We start from the raw sequence: 20,016 nt of genomic DNA on the forward strand, positions 1-20,016 counted from the left end.
TGTTCTCTGTTCACGCGCGGCTTCATACTCTTGCTGAATCACCTCTTCCTGTCCCCATCATCATCTTCATTACTCTTTTCCCCCTTCCCCTTTTCTCCTGTGCAGAGAGAGAGAGAGAGAGAATAAAAGAAAGGCGGGGAGGTTAACCAGGGCTGAGCCTGGTAGGCTACCCTGGCCCTGTGCGGAGTAGCAGGCCAGAGCGCACAAGCTCAGGCCGACCTCTCTGCCTTCTAATAAATTCGCCCCCTTTCTACTTTTACTGACCACCTGTTAGTGTATCAATCGTATTTGCCGATATGCGTCAATATTCCGAGAGGAAAATGTCGGGGTTGAAGGAAATGAATGAGCTAAACGAACTCGTAAATCTCGCTATCTGCTTTCTGTCACCCTTATACGAAAGCAACGAAACATTGGGTATGCGTAGAATTCACAGCAGGTATACATCGCGATTGCAGTTCACTACGCTGTTCTTCCAAAAGCAGCAGGCATTTACGGCTGCCCGGACAACGCCGACGACGTATATACCTGTTGTGCGAAGATATGTCAGCGGCACAGCCACTGTCGTTACGTGCTAGCATGCATACCTCGACAGCTTTCCCGTCCGCAGCACATGCAGGCTGTGCGTGTTCGAACAAGTGGCGCGCCACTCTATGCGCGTGTTGCAACAGTGCACGTGAGGGAGCGGAACGCGAGAAGCCTTTTTTTCCCATCGCGCACCATCTGGCGGGCGCTCGGCGGCTTCGACAGCCGCACCGAACGCAATTAATGTTCGTCGAATCGTAAATTCGTCTCTACCGTCTATTACATGCGCTACACGGAGTATACCCGCGTTAATGTCGTCCAGCACGGCATACCCCGTTGTTTCCGCGGCCTCGGCACATGCGCTCTTTGTTGTGCGTGCGTTGTGCCATGAAAGGTTTGTGCATGGTGTGATATGACGTATACATACGACTTTCACTTGACTCGGTCGGTTCATGCGGCCGTCTGCAGTCTCCACTCCGCCTCCCAGTAGTGCCCTACTTGTTTCAACTCAAAGTCGGGAGTATACATATATACAGTTTGACGTGTAATATTGTCTGGATTTCTTTCTACGCTACAGGTCAGCGTCGAATCCTGCACTATATATGTGTGTTGTGAACCAAAAATGAAATACGCAATGTCTATGACTCGCATCGAAGAAGGTCTGATTGTAATGTAGAACGCCCGTCGCAGGGCAAACTGGGACGTTCCCACAGGGATACAATGCATAGCCGTAGAAAGTCACGCGATAATTCCATCGATTTCATTGTTAATATGCTAGAAAACACTGTAGCGACTGGTGCACGTGACAAATCCTTGCAGCTCGCGAGGCATTCAACACAGGAGCTGGACGAAAACGCACAGGCTTTTTGGATCGAGCGATCTCTACTGCGATTTGCCATTTTGCCATTTCTTTTCTCGTATTTTTTTTTGCCTATCTGAAGGCAACGTCGCTTAGAGTGATTCACATAGGAGCAATTTGTAGGCATATGCATAGCCGCAGGGCGTCAGTCTTCGCGTTACGCATGCGTGCCCAACGCTGTTGTACGGAGATAACCTTTGTAAAGGTTACCACGATAAGAGCGCTATACTATACACCTTCTGGCAAAAGCCCACATAGACGATCATGCTTCGACGCACGGGAATCGCAAGGTGACATCTACGAAGCTGCAACGGCGGCAGCTTCTTCTTGCTCCACTTCTATAGACGGCTGCGCTACGACACCAACGCAAGAGCAGCGAACTTGAGCGATCCAAATTACTGCATGCAACTGCCAGCTCGTGCTTTTGAGAGCTGTAAAAGTGTGGCGGCTTGGATGTGTACGTTCGCAGTGGCGAACGTGCGATGCCACGAGACGCTACTCTTTCTTTCTTTCTTTCTTTCTTTCTTTCTTTCTTTCTTTCTTTCTTTCTTTCTTTCTTTCTTTCTTTCTTTCTTTCTTTCTTTCTTTCTTTCTTTCTTTCTTTCTTTCTTTCTTTCTTTCTTTCTCTTGCCTGTCAAAGCTCGTAAAGATACGACCGCGCCACTGTGTTTCGTGCATGCAAAAGCCCGTTCTGGAAGCTCCCGAACGTTATATAACGGACCCGCCAGCGTAGATGCGTTATCGCACGCTCCGTGACGACGCTCCTAGCTCGACGCAGGACCTCTTTTTCTTTTCGTTATATACTCTTTCGCTGTGCTTTTTTTACGAATCCATTATTTTACTTTTGAAGCGGCGTATGAAAGGTGTTTCGTTCCAAAGAGAATCCGCGCTAGCTGTCGCGAACGCAGTGAACGGATACAATGTATGGTTACGTCCTTTTGGCGACCCCGGCGTGATCAGTTTCGTTTCTTCGGGCTTCTTTTTTTTTTTAATTTTATCTTTCTCGTATTTCTCGAGATGCGAGAGGCGGCAAACGCGTTTGCTTCGAGGTTTCTACGAAATGAATAAAACACTCGTCCTAAGCATGCTGCGCTCGGGTCGAGGTCGCACATTCCGTATTATACATTTTATATAAGTTTTCAAAGGGGAAGCGTATGAGCGTGTACTATTTATAGCATGTACTTTCTCCGATGCGTGTCAAGCAATGCGCTTTATTTACGCGTCTGTCATTTATAGTAAGCGAAAGGTGAGAGGTTTTGTTCATTTTCGACAAAATATGTCGCCTAAGAGCCTGATGGTGGCATATGGGGCCCTTATTGTCGTCGCTTCGAATGCGTTTGTCGGCAGGCGAGATTCGATCGTTTGATCTCGCCGCTTGATCGATCGAACTCCATTGAGCCGAATTGACGATATTCGTGGTAAAATGTGTGCTGGTTTCTTTCTCGCCGCTCAGAGCGCGTTTCTGTGAGCAGTGCTGCCGAAAAGTGACACCGAGAAACTTTTAAACAACAGCAACAAAGAAAATATAAGAAACTGGCGTTTGCAAAGGAGCGGGGCATAGAAATCTTACTGTTCATTTTAGCAGAAAAAAAAATTGTTGCATATTAATTTTGCTCGAAACGTGGTAGGTAACTTTGCGTAGAGCAAACGTAGACAGGTACAATAGAACAGAATGGAACACAACTTCAACTTTCAGGTACAGTTTGTTGCAAGCCTATCTGTAAATGTTTTGTAAGCTATGAGAATGCGAAAAAAAAAATACTGCTGAAAGAAAATATGTGGATCCAAAGTAGCTAACATGATCACAGCACTTCTTCAATCAAAGTAATGTGCTTCAGGGAGCTCGAAAACTAATGTGTTGTGTTTTGACTATGTTTGCTCTTGAGGGAGCAAAAATAGGTGGGAGGTGGGGGTGAGGGCGCCGCCTAATATTTTGGAGGGGCTTCTGCCCCCAGAGCCCCCCCCCCCCCGCGCCACCCCCCGCTTACGCCATCCCTGGTCTTTTCCATGTAAATTTTGATATATTCAAAGTTACTGAACTGTCCCCGACGGCATCGACATGCGCGTCATGTAATTTATGTCATTCGTGTCATGTCATTATTCTTTAGCATATGTGTATGTCGTGTCATGCACATTCAGAAAAGATAGATAGATAGATAGATAGATAGATAGATAGATAGATAGATAGATAGATAGATAGATAGATAGATAGATAGATAGATAGATAGATAGATAGATAGATAGATAGATAGATAGATAGATAGATAGATAGATAGATAGATAGATAGATAGATAGATAGATAGATAGATAGATAGATAGATAGATAGATAGATAGATAGATAGATAGTCGCTGTGCCTTTGATTTGCCATAAATGCTTCGCGTGTAATAAAAAAATATTTGTACAAAACTGGGCTACATGCGAGATAGAACCGCCTGGAAGAAGACACGCCTCCTACAACAAATCGTCGTTCATTGCTCTTCGCTCTCCAACGCATAGGGAAGTACGAGCGCTGTCTGTTCGAGCGTTTCGTCATTGACTTGCTTTCACCACGCAAGGTCAGTCGGAATCGTTCCCACGCCAAACATGCGGTAAACGGAACGCTGCAGGAGGGAAGCACAGACGTCGGCAGGCTTGAGATACGTCAACCTGGCTTCCCCGTCCACATACGATACTACACTGCGCGCACGTCCCGGCTGAGAGGTGTCGGGTTCTGGCCCCGCGTTCCAGTGTTCAATGTCCGTCCGTTCCCCTCCCTTCCGGCGCACACAACCCGAGCAGTGACCGCTCTGGCATGGGGTGCAAGTGCGCAGTAAGAACTAGAGATAGAAAAACAAACAAACAAGAGGCGCTTCGACGTCGCACGTACAATAGAGCGAAGCTCGGCCTTCGGACGTATACACGCCAGTGTCACGTTACCGCCACGCCATCCTTTCTGCGCCATCTCTCCCGGTCTCTTTCCATCGGACGATGCGCAGTTGGGTTCGCGACGAAATAGCGTCGCATATACACCACGTTATACAGCCGAATGTCGACAATAAGCGCAGCAGCGGCCAGCAGCAATTCCGTTTAACACACCTTTTATTGCGGTTTCCCTGTGACTCAGTCCTTCTCGGACGTGTACGTATTCCACGCCTCCATCCCAGGTCGCTAAGTGGGAACGACGGGCAAGTCTTGTTCACTCTGGTCTAGAGTCTAGTCTGGTCTACACTAGTCTAGTTCAATCTGGTCTGGTCTATCTGTCTGTCTCTTCGCGCTTGCAAGAGACCGTGCAAAGGGGCTCAGGTGCAGCGAACGAAAGCTTCTCAACCCAGTGACATCCCAGTGACATCCCGTGTAAGCACACAATAACGTGCGACCTTGTATCGTGCAATTCTTGACGGTGTAGCGCCTTCCCGCTACGTGTCCGTGGGCTAGAAACAGGAACTCTTTGCCCGAAGCGAGCATATATCCAGGAAGAAGCTTTTTAACGAGGTCAACTCGCGAGGGGTCCTACTCTAGAATGTTAACGACTCCGAGAGATAAAGGCAGCAGCTTCAAAAGACGAGGTGTACTATAGGCTCCAGTCAGTCTACCTGTGGAGCGTCCCTGCGACATCTCAGCGCGACAGAATATACTGCAGGTGCATGGGGACACATAAGCCCCCCGCTGTTCTTCCGGAAAAGGACGACAGGGGCTGGCGTGCCGGTTGTTTGTTGACCGTGTGGTGTACAGAGAGAGAGAAAAGGGAGGTGAGGTTTTAGTTTTCTCACGGCCAACGAGCGTCTTCAGATCCTTTTTTTCCTGACAAGGTGGCGGGAGCTCGAAGTTCGTCTCGAGGGAGGGAAAGAGGGGTGACGTTTGTGGCTTTCAAGTGAGCAGTCCTAGCAGAAGCAGCGAAGGAAAGACAGCGTCTTGACGGTTCGGGAATCGAATGGCCAGCGACCACACTGCTGAGCGGGACCGAAGAGGAGATGCCTATCTCTCGTCCCCTGCCAGCCGCAGCAGGGAAGTGAAAGAAGGCAGGCCGTGAAAGAAATGGGGGCCACCAAACGGCGGGCGAACGTACTACGGTCGCAGGAACACGGCCGGGCTAGACTGCACGTGCGGTCTAGCCCGGCCGTGGCAGGAACCAGACCTGGCCGTCCCGTCGGTAGTCTACTTCCCGCTGCGTCGAGAGCGGGATGAGATAGCCAGAGGAAGCAGCAGAGGTTCGGACGCATACTGCGACCAGTATCTCCCGGGATGTTTCTGTTGCCCCTCGGTGTGTCGTGTCTCCTTCTAGAATCTCCCTCTTTCCTTATTTTTCTTTAATTTTTTTGTTCACTGTTACCTTTCTTCCCTCCTATGCTCCCTCCTTCGAGGTCATTTTCTTGTCATTCTTGTTGTTTCGTTGTGGGCCTCCGCTTTCTCTGCCCACCGTTTCAGCTTTTGGAGGACCATAGTGAAAGGGCGGGGAACCGAGCAAAATCGAACGGCACACACGCACACGCATGGATGGACGCGCATTGGAGCACTAGACCCCCCTCCAGCTGACCCTTGCGTTACGCGCAGCCCGCGTTGGCGGACCGAAAGCCCCGTACTGTTAACTCCCGTGTTTTCGCGGTTTTAGCCGGTGGAGATCTTACTGATCGTTGAATAACTGCCAGTTGGGCGTGTTGGTATACATTCATGGTGGTGAAGCGCTAAATGAAACGGAGACTTACGAAGAACACAGGACGCAGCGCTACTAGCAACTAAGTTTATTTTGATAACGACGCCCTCATATATACAAAATGTACGTCATCACTAAAGCCAAAAATTTTAACACGTGATCATAAAAGAAACAAACAGGTAAGACATGCGCGGTTTTTATCTCTTACCTGTTTGTTTCTTTCATGATCACGTGTTAAAATTTTTGGCTTTAGTTATGACGTACATTTTGTATATATGAGGGCGTCGTTATCAAAATAAACTCAGTTGCTGGTAGCTCTGCTTCCTGTGTTCTTCGTAAGTCTCCGTTTGTTTTAGCGCTTCACCATCATGATCGTTGAAGCTGCCGAAGAAGGTCCGCTTTGACGCGGCAAATTATTCTATGGAAGTCTTATGCTCGGCGTATCTCTGTGTGCGGTGTCTGTCTTTGCATTCGCGCAGTGATTCTTTATACAATAATCATGAACTATTTACCTCCGCAACATGTTCTTCTTCTATTAGCTCATTATACAAATAAAGGTCATTGCCACCAAGGCGTCCGCGTCCACGGAACTTTCTGTAAGGGGGGGGGGGATACAGCACAGGCAACCTTTCTGTCACTGCCATGACATGACCGGCAAGATTAGTCATAGTGTGTAACGTGAAAAGTTGGTTCGCTATCCGGAAGGGCGTTTCACACGGATATGCGCGACCTAGTGTGCTAATCAAGCTGTGCAGTGTATTGCTAGTGCATAAAAGAATATCTTAAATTCCAGGCGGGGGGAGGGGGGGTCAGCCACCCCTCCCTTGCCTCCCCTTCCGGACGCCCATGCTTTCCATCCATGGCGGTATCGAAATGGGGTTGCCAGAATCAAAATAATTAAACAAACATTAAGTACTCGTGATCGGTATGCTTTCATACACGCAGTGCATATAAATTAATCTCCACCCTTCAGTATTGCCGTTCCATGGTATGCACGCCTTTGATAGCTGCTCTGAATGTGAGGGGGGGTCAAGTAAGCAGGAGAAAGTGAAAAGTGATACGCTAGCGCGATATTTTCTCAAATTTAGATGAAAAGAGAGAGAAAAGAGAAATAAAAAAGGTCCTAGGATATAACGTGGCCAGAGCAAAATGCGCGAAGGAATAAAAATAAATGAATATGTACTTCCTTAACCACAACGCGATCAAGAGTATAAAACAATAACTTACGCAATCAAACTGTCTTCGTGTATTGATTTCCTTTTATCTTCATCGTCAATGCGCTATTAGGCTCTTCAATTTTCCTTCTGATTAAAAATCGCGTAGTCTCTGGCGCATCATAGCCATTGATGCTCTTGCGCCCTAAAACCCAGGAAAGAAGGCCTTCATGCATTTGACTCAATCTTTCTCTTTATCCTGCAAGTTCTGCCAACCCACTGGATGGACACTGAAAGATGTGCTGCATACGTACATAAAAAAAAAGATATCTTTGCAGCTTGGCTTTGTCTGTCAAAAGCGCACGAAACCATACTGCCTTGGCATTACTACGATCCGCTGCTACTATATGGAGCAAACGAACCTACTGTCTACGTCTCAGTAAGCCGAGTACCATTTGCTAACGTTTGTACAAGTGCACATCACACAACATTCTCGTAGTTACTCGCACATTAGTATTCAAATAGTACTCCTAAATTTTGATACCCAGCGCCACTGCGCTGCCCTATGAGCAATCCTTTCCAATATGGCATCTGTAATGCTTCTCCCAGACACGTGCGCAAAAGACACGCGAGCAACGCGAGCACAACTTGAGCGATGACTAGAACAAATGACAAGCATTAAGCTTTCGCTAGGCGCAACAGGCTTCCCGTCATCTCACGCAGTCAGTGTCAGGCGGACTCGAGGCCGTAAAACACGGTATCTATTGTCCCGTAGATAAGGCAGGGGCAGCGAATGCTTCGCGAGGCATTGTTGACGTGCAGTGGTGGGCTGTTGTGCTCCCCTGGCGTAGATTGCGAGCTCTTTTCCTTACCCTCCCAGTTCTTGGGGAGAGAGGGAAGCGACACTGACAGATTTACGTTTTGTGCAGCTGTCTCCCGCTCTCCCGTTCAGACCATGCACTGCCCTCCCGCTGCGGTCACTTCCCCTTCAACCCCATCACGCTTACCCTCTTCTTACTTTCTTCCTGAATTGCCTGGGGAAGAAAGGAGGGAAGACCTGGTTGCTTTTGCAACCTTCGCTTTGCTTTACGTTTTTGCTACACTTTTGCGTCTCCCGAGTTAGGTGGGCGTATTCTTAAACTTCTTTCTTTGCTGTTTCTTGCACGAGTTGTTTAGTGCGCCCAGCGGTGCTAAGGAAAACGGGGAGGAAAAAGGAAGCCTTCTCTGCAAAGTTACGTTCTTTCTTTCATTTTTTTACTTTTCGCGATTGAAGCCCACGACGTACGGGTCGCTTATTCAAGGTCCCCTCCGTTGTCCTGTCCCCGCACACCTCCGGTCATTCGTGATGGTCAAGTCAGTTCAGAACGCCGGGCCACGGACGAAAAGGAAGGGTTTCTGGAAGAGCAAATACAATGGGTGGGGTAAGCCAGGTCTGCGGGGTGTGGGAGGGCCCTCGGTTCGCAACTTGCAGGAGAGATAAGAGAGAGAGAGAGCTCTTTTTCTATGGCCTGTCCATCTTCTCACTTAGTTCGTATGTGCCATCTTTGCTTCGCGCATTCAGTTTGTTCCTATTTTTCTTTTTACGTTATCTGACTGCCGTGTGCTTTGGGGGCGCATATGGTCGAAGGAAGGTTTTGGCTTGGAGCGCGCGCGGCTGGCTGTTCGCGCGAAATCAGCTTTTCGCGGCTTAGCCGGCCGCGTTTATTTACGCTCGTGCACCTCCGTCTCCATTGTGTTCTCTCGCGCCATTTGGCGAGGACCAGAGGCTGTTTACAGTGAGAACTCGCCATTCTGGCTTTTTTTTATTTCTTTCCTTTCCTAGCTACTTACTTATATACATATATTCTCCGTTTCCGTCTTCCAGTCGCCGTCACGGCTTCTTCCGAAGCTCCAGATGCATTGAAGTGACGCTCCCCCGTTTCTGTTTGGACGTTCCTGTCCAAGTGTCCACGCTGGGTCAACAATCGTAAGAGTAATGACATGCTCACGCATGCCCGAAGAAGGTGGTCCCTAAAAAGAGGCCCGAATAACCAAAATAAATATAGACGTGAAGTGGTAATTCCGGAACAAACGCGAGGGCGTGGCAGCTCCCGTTGGGATGCGTTGTTGGCGACTGGGATGGGCGTGCCTTTGGAGAACTATACAATGATGCTGAGCTCCCGCTTTAAGCGCCAGCTTGGGGACAATCGAGGAAGCGTCCCAGCGAATGCGCGACGTGGTATTTATCCCGGAACGCAGGAGATGTCATTCTGTCACAGTCACGGAGCTCTCATTCACCTCGGCATAAGGACATTCCATTCCCTCACATTGTGGGCAACATCGGTTAATGATGTGGGGTTTTGCGGCTGCAGCCAGCCCTGAACCCTTTAGAGATGAGGCCGAGACCCAAAGAGACACATCTTTACTGGTCCAAGCCTCGGCCGCAACTGCCCGCTGCCAGCAGCTGCCGCGTGACACGAGCGCACACGCGATCGTCGTCGTCTTCTACGCGCTCAGCCACCGAGCGCCCCATAAAGAAAAATCAAGAAAAGACTAGAACAGTTCCCCTTACGATTTATCTGATAAAGGTACCACCATCGCCTTCAAGAGTGTCCGAACAACCTTGTCTGTAATTTCAGCTCGTGCTTGGAAGCCTCAAGAGTACCCGTTGCCTTCTACATGCTCCATAGGTGGTTTAATGTTTTGTGATCTGTGGTGTGTGGTTACTCCCTAAAGTAGAGTCACTAGATGGAACAGCAGGAGCGTAGGCAGAAATTTCTTCCAGGGAGGGGGGTCTCAATCAACCTTCATGTATATTCGTGCGTGTGCTTGTACCGTTTCTATGTGTGTGCGTGTATATGTAAACATGCAAAATTACAAAATTTCGGGGGGGGTTGAAACCCCCAACACACCCTCTGGCTATGCCACTGTGGTTTGGGGTTTTCAACGTTTTCGCGCCGCACTCCCATTACTTGGATCTGTGAATGGAATGTATCGCGATGACTACGAACTAATATACCGCTGTTGTTCATTTTACCCGGGTATAAAGACGCACCAAATAAAAGCATACGCTTGGAACTCTGCCATGTGCGCTTTACTTCATCCGCCTGGCGGGCGCTAAACGCGTAGCGCAGTACGTACACCCCGAGAGACCCTAGGCAACAGACGTCCGCTGACCGCTGCTAAGTCCATCAGCACCGAGGTTCATTACCGCGGCGCCGTTGTTCCCGCCATCAAGTGGAGGCCGCGCTGATTCCCGGTATACGCTGGCGCCGCTGAAAGAAGAGTGGCATGCGGGCAACTGTCGGTAGCCCGCATGCTGGCCAACGCATGGCACAACAGATCGGCGTGCACCATCCGGAGCGGGAATGGCAGCGAGAAACGGGGAGACAGACGGTCGCCACGAAAGCTGTTCGGACCTTGGGGCAGCGGCCGCGATGCTGCGGTTCGAGTGTGCGCGGAGCGAACTCACGACCAGCCCGCTGAGGACGGGGGCAGGTGGCGAGCGTCCTCCCGGCTCGACGGCCGACGCCACGACGACAGCGCTGATTAATTTACGAGGTTAATTAAACGTCCGCTAGCCCCCTTCCCTCCCTTCCCACTCCTCCGCATCCCTTCCTTCGCGCAGATGCGCGCGCCTTGGCAACGCATGGTCCTCGCACTCCTGCTGCGTGGAAAGTAAGCGTCGACAAACACGAAGATTCGCTTTTTAAGCTCACAGCATGCAGTCTGTTCGATAGTGTAACGTAACGAACTTATTCGCTATTGCTTACTCCGGAACTGCTTCCGGAAACGCCTGACCATTATTATCACTAACGTGTAACGTTCCTGAAACATTTATTGCATTCGAGTGGTGCTTGGCTACTCTCGGTCTTCTCATTTGACCTCATGAACTGATTGTAAAGTGTTTAAGAGCAGTCGTTCCGTGCACGAACCTTTAGCGATGGGGAAATTGTCCGCTGGATGTAAGGAGGTTCTGTCGCAGTGTATGATATCAGTCCTGTTCACCCTGTTCTATTGAAAGTTATTTTTGTCATGCCATTCTATTGACATTTACGTTCTACCATTTTCATGTACATGAACAGTTTATTCCACTCATTCGGCTACTGAACTACGTCAAAAATTTATACGATGGTGTGTACGTTAGCGTGGTATCATGTCCCAGCACATCACTAAGTTTTGTATCTATCCCTCTATCCCTGTTAAAAGACAATACATTGGAAACAAGAAAACGTCATTGTCAGTGAGAGCACCGATAACTTCATTTCTGGCGTAGTGGTGCCACAGAATGTAAAATGAAGATGTAAAAAGCGGACACGGTGGACGCTAGGACATATGCATAACCTGCCCACATTTTCCGTCTTAGTTTACCTGTTGTGGTGTCATTACACCAGATATTAACCCACACCGACAAGGGATCAAACATTAAGTACAACTCACCAATAATTTTCTTAGCGGAATTACCGTAGGCAAGCTTTCTCGCACAAGTTGCCCTTACCAAAATGGCCGCTTTTCCGTTAGAAGCACAATGAAAGGTAGCTGCGACATCCTGTTGAATTGCTCAGACGATGAGGGAAACTGAGAATGGTAGAAATAACATTATCAGCCTGTACACTTAAATCTTAATTGTATTTCTTTCCCAAGGTTAGGTCAAACTATATATATACGTGGAGAAGCGCATTTACAGATTTCACATGTTGTCTACTCGTTACAACTTCCCTTCCAACCACCTTGTACATCGCCATGCATATTTTACTGTGGGAATATTGGAGTTAGTCGCCCATGCAGAAAGCACCCGGATTGTCTTTTTTTATTGAAATAAAAGATAAATGAAAGAGTTGTTGTCACCACTGCTTGGCGACGGCTACCCCTTTCCACTTGGTTGTTGGGATGTAAAAAAATAAGAAACAGAAATAATATATACACATATATAAAGTCCCACATTTGGTAAGCTCAAAGGTTCTCGTTTGAACAGAGCACAGAATAAATCGCAGTGCATACTTTCAATCTAGACCACTCAATATTCATCGTGCACAAATTTTGGAGGGCTATAAGGTGGGCTAGTTGGTGTGTCATTCATCTTCAAAAGTACGCTTAGTGAACACACTGCAGACACAAACGAAAAAGTACAGGACGTAAGGCAACGAGCGCAACGTTCGTTCACTAAGCGCACTTTTGAAGACAAATATTAGTGTCTTAAAAAAAAAAAAAACGTTGCGGCACTTTCCATTGCTTTGCGATTTATCCGAGATGGCCATGGGCCTAGTATTTTCGGCAACAAGAACGCTCGCCCGGAGTCCAGCGAGTGGAGTTCCTGTTCAATTCGCTGTCTAAGTGTGTCTTGTTTTAATTTCAACGAACGAGGCTCGCGTCAACTCCACTTTCTAGACTCGGCGAGCTCTGGCTCCCTTTTATGCGGAGTGCGCGACTAAGGATTGGTGGTGGGGAGCGGCTGCGCCCTCATGCCGCCTGCGGGCGCCGTCCCCGATCTTGAATTACCTGTCACAATTGCATTCGCTTTGGACTTCAAGTTTCTCGTTCAACGGGACTTCACGAAAGAGTGTTCGTGCTAGCGCCTCCTCGGTATAGCATCCAGCTACGAAGATAAGAGAAAGAAACAACAAGAAAGAGAGAGAAAATCGTTGAGACGGACAACACAGCGGGGGCAGGTTTGGTTGGAGCCCCTTAAAAGTCCTAATTAATTAACCCAACCAGACAGGCAACTCTCAAAATGTTCCGCTTTAAGAGGAGGAGGAGGAGAGTGGGATGCCGAGATTTCACCTGATACTTAGAGCGAGAGGGACAGAGAGAGAGAGGGAGCGGAGCACGTTGACTCTACGGTGACGACGACGACGAAGTCGACGACGCGAGAAGGACACGCGTGCGGCCTCGACATTGAAAACGTGTCAGCGTGGCGCGCGGCGTGCGCCGCGCGACCCGCAATGTGAGCAGCGCTCGCAGCAAAAGCCTTCCCATTGTCGCTGTCTTGTCCGTTCCGGTGAAAACGGCCTCGAGCGCGCACGGAGCTCCTCGCGTCTGCACAAAGGAGCAAGGTCACTAGGATGCAAGGCGCTCCTCGTGCCCGTAGCGGGTGACGGAGCGGATAGCGCATAAAAAGTGGGCGCGTGCGACAGGCATACGTCGATGAATGGGACGACAGGCGCACGTTTGGAAAGAAAAAGAACTCGGCCAATTTAACGCCATGAAAGCTGTCGTAAAGCGAAGCTGTTATCGCGCGAGATTACGCGCATCATCATAATTATCATCATCATCTCGTTTGATTTATTTATTTATGCACTCTCCCTATCCGGTCAAATGACCTGCGGGACGCCTTACTACTACTACTACTACTACTACTACTACTACTACTACTACTACTACTACTACTACTACTACTACTGCTACTACTACTACTACTACTACTACTACTTACTACTACTACTACTACTAGTCTACTACTACTGTTACTGCTGCTACTAATACTATACTACTGCTACTACTACTATATTACTACTACTGCTACAAAACTACTACTAATACTACAGCTTACTACTACTACTATGCTACTCTGCTACTACTACTACTACAACTACTACTGCTGCTACTAATACTACTACCATTGCTCCTGCTACACTACTACTACTACTACTACTACTACTACTACTACTACTACTACGACTCCTACTACTACGACGACGACGGCGATTCTAGTGAAGCTCGCCATCCACCATTTCACACTTATACAAATGGTTGGAATGTCGACATGTTTACCGCATTTCAACGCAACGCGACAGGTACCCTTTAAACATAGCACCTGTCGAATCAAACAGAAAGCGAAATTAACGGTATTGTACAGGAACAGAAAGCCTTATTACCGTGCCTTCAAATGTGCAGAGTGGATTTGAGTTACCCTCCTTGGATGCTAGCAAGACTTAAAATAGAATTATTGTTCAAGGGGATCATATCTAAAAGATACACGTTCGTGATAACCGCACAAAAAATCGCACTATTCAGGATCTACACAGTGTCATAACAATCCCCCTGCTTCAGCATTCGTAATACTGCACTTGGAGCTAGAGCGAACATTCAAAATATCTCGAGGTACATGTTACGCCATGGCAGAATTGTTTGCAATCCCATGTGCCTTTCGCTTCATGATATCGGATAGAAAACCTGTAAAAATTAGTTATTTTAGCTACTGGGAAGCCGCTCTCGAATCGTTAAAAAAAGAAAAGAGAATATTCTTTAAATGCTGTTTTATTGTATGAGAAGCTCAAAGAAGACACGAAATCGAGTGCAGCGAATCACACAGTTGCATTTAAATGGGTACAAGGACAATATAATATTCCTGGCAACAATGCAGCGAAGAGCTGCGAGTCGCCAGCACAGAGACAATTATCTTCCTCTTTCACACAGCATGGTCTTTCGACTCATGAGACATATTCGGTCGTCTCTGCGAAAATACCTGGTTTGGTTCAATCTAAGAACTCGGGATTGCCAGGAACATTCTTTAGAGACACGGGTATAAAGATATCAATTCCATCTAATCTGAGCGAAAATAGAAAATTTGAAACTTTAGTACACCGGCTGCGCTTTGGTGCAGCATGTACAGTCCTGACCAATATGAGAGAGAACACCAAATTGATGTTTAATCAACGATTACTTGTAATTCCCGATACGAATGTGACGAATTGAATTCCAAGTGATGCCTCTCCGCTTGAGCATTTAGTGTTATGAACGCCAACTGCATCTACATGCTACGACCTTTAAATGTTTTCATTGTTCCCATATTACTCGCAACTATATAAGCGACACTTTCTACACAGGATAAGACGTTCCTCTAGTCCGCAGTGTTCTTGTGGCCATCCAGACGAAATTGTGCATCATCTTCTCCTTGAGTGCACGAAGTACGATTCAGCACAAAGTCCATTGCGAGCAAATTGGTTACTTTGCCCCATTTAAACTTCATGCCTGCACAGGTGTGTTGGTTGCCGACTCTGTCCTTCGCACAACTACGCGCATATGACACGTCAAGCCATACTTGAATGTCACCAGCATAAGAGTTGTACGAGATCAAGAGCACGATCCTTTTCCACAAAGCAAACCTTATTGCTTTATTTCTCAGCGTTTGTGCTTTGGTGCGTCTGCTTGGTATATCTGTTACCGGTGGACAAATAAATATCTGGTATTGCATGACCTCCAGAATAGGCCACGAAACCCATGCGCCCAACTAAAATTACCGTTCCGCGACCCCCGCAAAATAAAATGAACTGTGGTTTTGTGGGCTGCGCCCGAGATATGATTATGAGTCATGTCGTTGTGGGGGATTCATGATTACGAGCAATTAAGGTTCGTTAAGGTGCACCTAAATAGAAGTACGCTCGCATTTTTCAGTTTCGCCCTCGTCGAAATGCGGTCGCCGTGAGCGGAAATCGAACTGACGCCCTCGGGTTTACCAGTGCGACGCCTTACTAAGCCATCGCGGCGGGTTCCCGGCTCCAAGTCGCATATGTGTCTGTCCACATATGCGACTATAGACGTTGACTGATGGCAGGAAGTAGAAGGGTAACGCCAGAATTTTCCCTTTTCTATCCATTCAATGTCATCGCCGCGGACGCATGCGCCCCGCCTGGTTGACACTAGTTGGTATGTCGTACTACAATGACTTGCACATTCCTTCGCTCCACGATAATATCCCCGAATTTCGGTTGCATGTTAATTTTCAGTTTTCATCGACGCACCTAATTCTTTCTATGTAGGATAGGCCATGACGTTCTTCCTCTTCGTCGAAGAAAGGACCCATAGATCTACGAGAACAAACAACCTAATCTATGCGTATAAGTGCTGCCAATTCATTGCGCTTACGTGTAGTTCACGAGAACGATCACCCGGGGGAGCTTTGGTAACTTGTACACTGAGCGCATTTCTTGACGACGCGGTTCTCCGAAACCAAAACGTTGCCTGAAGATTGGTCTGTTTCTCTGGAGACACACACACACACACACACACACACACACACACACACACACACACACACACACACACACACACACACACACACACACACACACACACACACACACACACACACACACACACGCACACACGCACACACCAAAAAAGGTAAAATTAGGTTGGATGCAACATAATCTTTTTAACTCTCTCCCAGCGCGCTCTACTAATGAAGTTGATGACTTATCGCACGGGGGCACACGTACACGGGAATTGTCCACGAATATAAAGGAAGGAAATGACTCAAAACTAAAGGTAAGATATGCAAATTGACGCGAAACAGAACCTTCGACTCTGTCTTTGAGTGTATTTCTCTTCTTAGCGTAATTAGCCTTCACTGCGACACTTGCATGTCACCAACGCCTGGGCCTGATTACGTCACTACTGCCCACTGTTTCACCGCTCGAGACACCGGACCATAGTTCCTGCGTGGGCGTGAATACGTGGGAGCAGCCTCTGTTTACATGTGATGCTCGCCATCGCGGCTTCTGTTTAGTTTTCCCTCCTCAATTTCCTGATTACGTGTGCATTTGTTCCTGCATGTGCCGACGATTCACATGTCGCTTCTGCTGCCGATCGTCATCGCTGGCTCGGGACACACACGTGCTCGTATGCCGGGCCTTCTCCGTTTCGTTCTCCGGGGCGTCACGTTGCACCAAATGTGAGGCTCCGCGGGCACAGCTACAGCGCTCGGTATGTGGTCCACCGAAGCCCGTGAAAGCAACATCCCACGACTACGACGGCGGAGACAACGTGCGCGCGAATCCGACCACGCGTACGCTCCATCCGTGTCAACCGCACGCGCCTCGGTACTCGGGGCGAGACGGTGAGAACCGTGAGCTGTCACGGAGGTCTGTTTCTCGACCTTCCCTTCCCACCTCGGTCACGTTGTCCATCCATGGCTTCTGGCCTGGCATAAAAGCCACCCTGCGCGGATCCGAAAGTCGCAGTCGGTGTTGTGCAGTCCCCACTGGTACGAGATCTTATACTACAAGCAGCGAGCGTTCCCTGGAGTAACACGGCGAAGAGACCACAAGATCTCATCGCTAACCCACCTGGATTTGGATATCCACCGAGTGCCTTGTCGGCAACCTTGGAAGAAACTCGTCGACAGGCATGAGTCCAGCGGTAAGTTGGCGTCAGGGTGACTGTGAAGGCGCTGGCGACGGTGGTTCTACTTCGTTTGGTTGCCCGTGGAAAAGGGAAACGTCTACGTCGGAAGCAATTTGGTTTTAAAAGCGGTTGGTCCAGTAAAAAGTTGTCATCTGCAGGTCTACAAGCACAGGTTAAAGTTAATATTCGCGTCATCAGAGTTCATCGCTGCCTCTATTCTCATAACGTGAACTCGTGCCTTGAAAGCTCTACATTGACGTTTCTGCTGCTATTAGCTTAAAGATTTACGAACCCATAAGCAGTTGAAGGCCGGTGGGGAGAAACATATGCAACACTTAATCGACCTATTCTAGACTGCAAAACGTATAACATAATTAATTTTAACAGTAGCGTAAAGTATTAATGAACATGATCGTTCAATTTTGCTGGACAAGGTGCAGGGAGTAGTATAACACAGACAATGGCACTTTCATTTCATGCATAATACACGACGTAAAATGAACAGCTGTTCTGTATGTATTGCTCCTCCGCTGGAACCATAATCTATGGACAGTAAGCTTTGTTAGAATGTTCACAGTAGTTGGCGTAGTAAGTGACTCAATATAACGAGGTCAGGGCAGTTCATATAGAGGATCACAATAATCAAGAAGTGAGTTTAACAATTTCGCTTCAGGGAAGCGAGTGCCGAGAAAGGTATTGCTTAAATTTCATAGATGTGCCTCCCAAACTTTGCTGAACTGACAGACGCAAATGCCCAGACAGGGACGAAGAACGCAGGACGCGGACAAGTGTGCCTGTGCATTCAATCAGTTCAGCTTCAGCTATGTATCATCTAGCCCAACAGCAGAGGCTACTAACCCAAACTTTGTATTCCTACTATAATATTCGATTTGCGTTGTGTTCACAAAATGGTGTACTTGTACGCAGACAGCGAACACGCATTTTTTATTCTTTCTTAACTATATCGTGAACTAATATATAAGTCCATCCTGGCTATTGCAGGCTCGCTTGGTCTGTTTGCTCTTGGTCACCCTTGTGTCCGCCAGCGCGGAGAGGAGTTTCGACTATGACGTCGACGACCTGGATCAGGTGGAGTCGTTCATCTGGGACTCCAGCGACGCTCCGCACATGGGTCCCACAAGGCCTGGCCCACCCAACCCGCCGCCAGCCGAAAACCTCATCGGCAATGACCCCAACTTACACCACCAGATTTCCGAAATCGTCCGCCAGATCATAGCCGAGTATTCCCACCGGAACCAGCTCCCGGCTGGTATATGGGTTGGCGGAAAACACATGGGTCCCGGTCTTCAGCAGATGGCCTTCCCTCCCCAGAACCCTTGCTTCCCTCCGATCGGGCTGCAGATACCCATAATTCCCTGGAAGGTGGACAACATCTCACCACGCGATACTGCGAACAACAACAATAATAACAACAACAATAATAACCGTAACTCGAACAACAACAACAACAACAACAACGTCGCCAACAGTGCCACCAGTAACAACAACAATAACGACAAGCCACAACCAGGCTCGCTGCCACCGCTGCCTCCATACCAGAAGCCAGCTTGGAGGCCAGCCGTCCCCGTGTTCCCGATTCCGCATCAGCCCCAGCAGCCACACAGCCACCAAACTCACCTGAAGAACCCACAGTCCCAGCCTGCCGTGAAGACCTCGTTCAGCATATCCACATCGCACCCGGTGCCACTTCCCAAGCGAGATCTCCATACCCCTCTGCTTCCATGGAGGTCTGCAGCTCCAGCTCCAGCTGCAGCGCCAGCGGACCAGCAGTCCACCGGAGCGCAGACCATGCCACCCCCAATCCGGCCTCCGAAACTTGCCGCTCACCTCCGCTTCGCTCATCCGCCGAGACCCAGCATACGTGGACACGCCAGCCGCAGGGGACAACACCTGCTGTCGCAGAAGACCGGAGTCTCGTCGCTGCCCAAGAACCTGCCCGCCGATGACGTCTACTACGCCAGCCAGAGCAGCAAGCTTCCCAGAAAGGTGGTCAAGCAGGGCGTGTTCCAACCCAAGCGCCAGCCGCAGGTCTCGCAGAGTATCACGGTGGTCGAGCAGGGCAAGAACGGCGAGTGGTTCAAGGTCCCGGTCGAGAAGGTCGCTACAGGTCTCGGACGCCGCAACTACGAGGTGGTAGAGCTGCACAAGGCCGATGACGTCAGGAAGGTTGGCCCCGCCTTGGGCAACGGCGAAGAGAGCATCCACTACATCCACATCCAGGAGAGCTAACTGTACTGGTGGTGTGTTTTAGGGCGCCGTTGATCGGCGACCGGGCGTTGCATCTTCGCACACTGTTTCAACCCGCCGGATCACGCTTCCTATGGACTTGAAATATGCTGGACATTCACTGTACTGTGCCTGACATGTCATTTCTTCGCTGTACATACCAAGCTCACATTTTTAGCCTCCGTTAATAAACCAACTTCGATTTGCAAAGGCGTGTGTGGCGAAATCAATTAAGTTTTGCGACGCGCTCGAGTCGTTGCTGCATGGTTTCTGGCCTTATAATATATATGGTCACCGCAGGCACGTAGCCAGGATTTTTTTTCGGGGGGGGGGGGGGGGGGGGGGGCTCAAGGCCTAAATATTCGAAAGAAAGTCTTTTCAAAAAGAAAAAAAAATTGCCCGGGAACATAAAAGGCTGGACGAATTTCGGGGGGGGGGGGGGGGCGGGCCCCCGGGCCCAACCGGGAAAGCAAATTTGTGCGACAATGCTGCCTATA

The 20,016-nt window shown here is 48.7% G+C and overlaps 1 protein-coding gene across 1 annotated transcript in view; it reads left to right on the forward strand.

The window, feature by feature from the left end:
• LOC119397465 (probable serine/threonine-protein kinase tsuA) overlaps window positions 1-19,723 on the forward strand; it is a 38,688-nt gene extending 18,965 nt beyond the window's left edge. The window contains exon 2 of the mRNA XM_037664891.2: window positions 18,275-19,723. Coding sequence (XP_037520819.1) covers window positions 18,401-19,522 — 1,122 coding nt within the window. The 5' untranslated portion in view covers window positions 18,275-18,400 and the 3' untranslated portion in view covers window positions 19,523-19,723. The remainder of the gene's footprint in view (window positions 1-18,274) is intronic.
• Window positions 19,724-20,016: the final 293 nt, after the last annotated feature.

Source organism: Rhipicephalus sanguineus, chromosome 6, assembly GCF_013339695.2.
Source record: "Rhipicephalus sanguineus isolate Rsan-2018 chromosome 6, BIME_Rsan_1.4, whole genome shotgun sequence".
Classification (NCBI taxonomy): domain Eukaryota; kingdom Metazoa; phylum Arthropoda; class Arachnida; order Ixodida; family Ixodidae; genus Rhipicephalus; species Rhipicephalus sanguineus.